General features: G+C 47.0%; 1 protein-coding gene across 1 annotated transcript in view; it reads left to right on the top strand.

Moving 5' to 3' along the window:
- Positions 1-5000, top strand: part of LOC130124785 (laminin subunit alpha-2-like) — a 147317-nt gene that overhangs the window by 95346 nt on the left and 46971 nt on the right. The window contains 3 exon segments of the mRNA XM_056294134.1: positions 807-909; positions 3103-3219; positions 4570-4752. Coding sequence (XP_056150109.1) covers positions 807-909; positions 3103-3219; positions 4570-4752 — 403 coding nt within the window.

The raw sequence follows: 5000 nt of genomic DNA, 5'->3' as shown, positions 1-5000 counted from the left end.
AAGTTGAAGGGAACTTGAGGGGTTGATTATTAAACTGAAGCTAACTTAGAATATTAAAATAGGTGGCATGGAAAAATAGCTGTGCTTCTATCTTAAAACAAGGGCGGCACGGTGGCACAGTGGTTAGCGCGGTCGCCTCACAGCAAGAGGGTCCTGGGTTCGAGCCCCGGGGTAGTCCAACCATGGGGGTCGTCCTGGGTCGCTCTCTGTGTGGAGTTTGCATGTTCTCCCCGTGTCTGCGTGGGTTTCCTCCGGTGCTCCGGTTTCCTCCCACAGTCCAAAGACATATAGGTCAGGTGAATCAGCCATACTAAATTGTCCCTAGGTATGTGTGTGTGTGTGTGTGTGTGTGTGTGTGTGTGTGTGTGTGTGTGTGTGTGTGCCCTGTGATGGACTGGCGACCCTGAGAGCAGGTTAAGCGGTTTGGGTAATGGATGGATGGATCTTAAAACAAGAAATGATGATTATAGCAGCTACAGCTATGTGTATGTGTGTGTGTGTGTGTGTGTGCAAAATGTGCTCTCCTCAGGGCTTGATGAATACTAAACTGCCTTTGAGCAAGGTGTTGAAATGTGCTACACTGTTTTTTGCACACAGAGGTTGTCTTATAAAAAGAATGAATAATGTTTAGGACCCTGATCAGAAAGGCCTTGTGAAATGATCTTTATATTTGTGAGTGGGTTTTGTTTTTTCTGCAGTTATGTTTTAGTTTCTGTGTCTTTGTGTGTGTGTGTGTGTGTGTGTGTGTGTGTGTGTGTGTGTGTGTGTGTGTGTGTGTGTGTGTGTGTGTGTGTGAATGTGTGTAGGCCTCTGGTCCGGAAGTCCCGTTAAAGGAGGCAGCGAAAACTTCCCTCCAGAAGAGTTTCAGACTAGTAAATCAAGCTAAACAACTTCAAAATGATGTCAAAGGTGAAATCTATCTATCTATCTATCTATCTATCTATCTATCTATCTATCTATCTATCTATCTATCTATCTATCTATCTATCTATCTATCTATCTATCTATCTATCTATATCATCTGTCTATCTATCTATCTATCTATCTATCTATCTATCTATCTATCTATCTATCTATCTATCTATCTATCTATCTATCTATATCATCTGTCTGTCTATCTATCTATCTATCTATCTATCTATCTATCTATCTATCTATCTATCTATCTATCTATCTATCTATCTGTCTGTCTGTCTGTCTGTCTGTCTGTCTGTCTATCTATCTAGTAAATGATAGCAGGTTTAGCTTCATGGTTCTGATTGAAACTAAACAACTCACAATCCCCATCTCCCACCATATCCCCATCCTAACTATCTGTGTTCAAACACGCAAAGAGTTGTTGAGTTGTTTTGGTTGTTGTTTGAGTCCCTGTGCCCCCTGAAGACATGGCCCGTACTCACAATCCTCAGTAAACAAGAACAACGCTGTGATCTCAGAGAACAGTTCCTGCTGAGGTGCTTTCACAGATGGCAGACAGCAAAAGTGTTGTGTTTTTGGCTGGACCGCAACAGCGGGGCCGGCCCTACACATGCAGTTGTCTGTGAGTGACTGAGTGACTGATGGAGTTTCGCCATTGGTCTGACGGCCGAGTTCTAACTAGCGAAGGCCAACAACATCACTGAAGTTACTCGATTGATCGGCTGACCAACAATGTCGCTGGTAAACACGGAAGTGGGAGTTTCCCTATTAGCCGTGAATTCTCCCCCTTCCCTTTTCTCCCCAATTGTACCCGGCCAATTACCCCACTCTTCCGAGCCGTCCCGGTTGTTGCTCCACCCCCTCTGCCGATTTGGGGATGGCTGCCACATGCCTCCTCCAAAACATGTGGAGTCACCAGCCGCTTCTTTTCACCTGACAGTGAGGAGTTTCACTAGGAGGATGTAGCACGTGGGAGGATCACACTATTCCCCCCGAGTTCCCCCTCCCCCCTGAACAGGCGCCCCGACCAACCAGAGGAGGCGCTAGTGCAGTGACCAGGACACACACCCACATCCGGCTTCCAGACACGGCCAGTTGTATCTGTAGGGGCGCGCGACCAAGCCGGAGGTAACACGGGGATTCAAACCGGCGATCCCTATGTTGGTAGGCAATGGAGTAGACCGCCACGCTACCCGGGCGCCCCATTAGCCGTGAATCAGCACAGCGGTTCGCATGCTAACAAGCGTAATATATCACTGCCCGTGGACACTACTGAGATGCCTCATTGCAAAAGAAAGTCCAGTTCACAGACAGCAGCGCTAATGGCCACACGCAGTCAGACTGAAGATGGTCAGCGTCTTCAGAGTTGGTGGTAGCTGAGGTGCACTTATAAGGGGTGATAGGCCCAGACTTTCCAGTACAACTGCTGTTCACGGAATCCAAGTCAGAACAGCCATTTCTAAATGTGGTCGCCATCAGGCCATGTCATAGGTTTTAACCTGGTCTTGTTTGCTGTCGGTCCGCTTGAAAATGTTTGTCTTACTTCGATTTGTTGCTGCTGTTCACATCGCTGAATGAAAATTCCACACAGACCTGGTTTCAAGTAGAATAATGTAAGTAAAGCACCTTTAAAGTGGATAAAAACTGGGTGTCTGGGTGGCGTGGCAGTCTCTTCCGTTGCCGACCAACACGGGGCTCGTCAGTTCAAATCCCCGTGTTACCTCCGGCTTGGTCGGGCATCCTACAGACACAATTGGCTGTGTCTGCGGGTGGGAAGCTGGATGCGGGTATGTGTCCTTGTCGCTGCACTAGCGCCTCCTTTTGTTGGTCGGGGCACCTGTTCGGGGGGGAGGGGGAACTGGGGGGGAGTAGCCTGATCCTCCCACATGCTACGTCTCCCCTGGTGAAACTCCTCACTGTCAGGTGAAAAGAAGCGGCTGGCGACTCCACATGTATCGGAGGGGGCATGTGGTAGTCTGCCGCCCTTCCTTGGATCAGCAGAAACTATTTTTGTCACTGTTCCTCTCTCTCTCTCTCTCTCTCTCTCTCTCTCTCTTATTGTCTGTCTACCTCCATCTGCCTCCATGTTTCAGTAGAGCAAGGAAGGATGTTGGACAGATGCTTGTCTTTGATGCAAACTACAACCGGTAACTTCCCCTGTTTCGTGTGTTTGTGTGTGTATAGAGAATGCAGCCAGTGTGGCGGGTCTGAAGGGCAGAGTTAAAGCCGCCAGAGACAAAAACAAAGACCTGCTCAAAGCCGTCAACGAAACCATGGCAACGCTCAACGCCATCCCCAAGGGTAAGGCAAGTGTGTGGTATGAGAAAGAGCGAAAGGAAGTTAGACTGACAGAGAGAGAGGAGGAGGATATACGGTCGATCAGTATCCATGTAGCACTGCATAGGGGGAGGTCAGCTGCTCGGGTAAACTCAACTTGATATATGTCAATACTCACACAGACACACACAGACACAGAAATGCTCAGCACTGACAGTCACGTTGTTGAACTGAATGAAGCGAAGAGTCCGAGGCTTAGAATATACAGACGCCACTTACCCCAAACGAAATGGCACTTTCAGTTGAAGTCATCAGAATCTCGGCCAGACTGTGGTTCTGCCGAGATACTGAAACATAAAAGAAGGGACCGACTCTTTAAAGGGTCTCTGAGATGGGTCGTTTTCAAAATGCACGTGTAAATCTGATGGCATTGTGTAGCGATATCAGAATATTTAAGTTACATCTTTGCAGTACCATTGCATGATAGACAAATGCATTTATCCCCATGCTTTTGAAATCTGCTCATGAAACTGGTAACAAACAGGTGTCGTGGCACTTACATCCAAACAACTTAGAGCGGGTACACACCCAGGATTTACCATACCGACACAGCTTGTTAAGTCTGTTTGTTCTGTTAGGAGGTTACCATAACTGTCACTGTACCTGTGTGTGGGTGTGTGTGTGCTTGTGGATGCAATGGTGTCTCTTCTCTTATGTGGATGTGGATGTGTGAGACAGTCTGTACATGTGTATCTATCATGTATATATAAGTATGTGTTGTGTTTCTCTGTGGATACACAGGTTGTTCAACGTGTGCGAGGGCTTACGTAAAGCCACTGTGCAGCCTGTAACCGGTGTTGTCTCGCGTGCGTTGTGTTTGATGAGTTGGCCGAGGCCAGGATATCTTTGGGGGCGATCTCCGTTTATTCTCTGACGAAGTTAAAAAAAAGAACCAAAATCCTCCGGTCAATAGTGACATACACACTTCAGCCCCTACACAAATTAAATGACACAGGAATATGTTAGCATGCTACACGGTAAGTTTAAGCTAGCTAGTAACTTACAGGAAAACAGTGTCACTTACCTCTCATGTACAACACAAAAGGTGCGAAATGAAGGAGGGAGGCTCAATTCATTGAAGGGGAGGCACGGAAGTGACCGTGGGGGAACAGGAATTGAACAAACGTTCCGCATATTGACTCTGGAGACATAACATGTCAGGTTAACAATAGCTTAGTAACTATAGACAGATTTTGTGTAATTATAATACCACGTATTACGACGGTATAAATGAGTCTGTTACACAGCTATAGCTGTGTATATATACATTTATGCTGTGTTTATGTGCTTTTGGGTGCCTGTCTTCCCCTATAGACACAGCCGCTAAGCTAGCAGCCACAAAGGCTGTTGCGGCTGACGCTAACGCAACAGCCATAGACGTTCTGGAGCGGCTGGGGGATTTGAACCTGCGTCTCCGTGGTCTGCAGGGGAACTACAGCGAGCTGGAGGACACTGTCAATGCAGCCAATCAGATGATCCAGGACCCTGAGAAAAACAGTAAGGCTCTTCACTTTAGTTTTAGATGCACAGAAGCAGAACAGAGACGGCCTTCACCGGCTAAAAGGTTTTGCATCAGCTGCCGTCACAGTAAAGACGGCAGTAGAAACTCGGCCTTCTGTCATAGTAGAAACTGTCAGGCTTTTTGGCTAACAAGTAAGGCATGCACCCACCTAAGTTCATGTACGAATTTACTCTTCGGCTATACCTGCAGTATATATAAAACTGCCTATTGGATTTCATTACCT

This window comes from Lampris incognitus, chromosome 15 (genome assembly GCF_029633865.1).
Source record: "Lampris incognitus isolate fLamInc1 chromosome 15, fLamInc1.hap2, whole genome shotgun sequence".
NCBI classification, from domain to species: domain Eukaryota; kingdom Metazoa; phylum Chordata; class Actinopteri; order Lampriformes; family Lampridae; genus Lampris; species Lampris incognitus.
The sequence above is the reverse complement of the archived record's forward strand: the minus strand, read 5'-3'. Positions and strand labels throughout refer to the sequence as shown.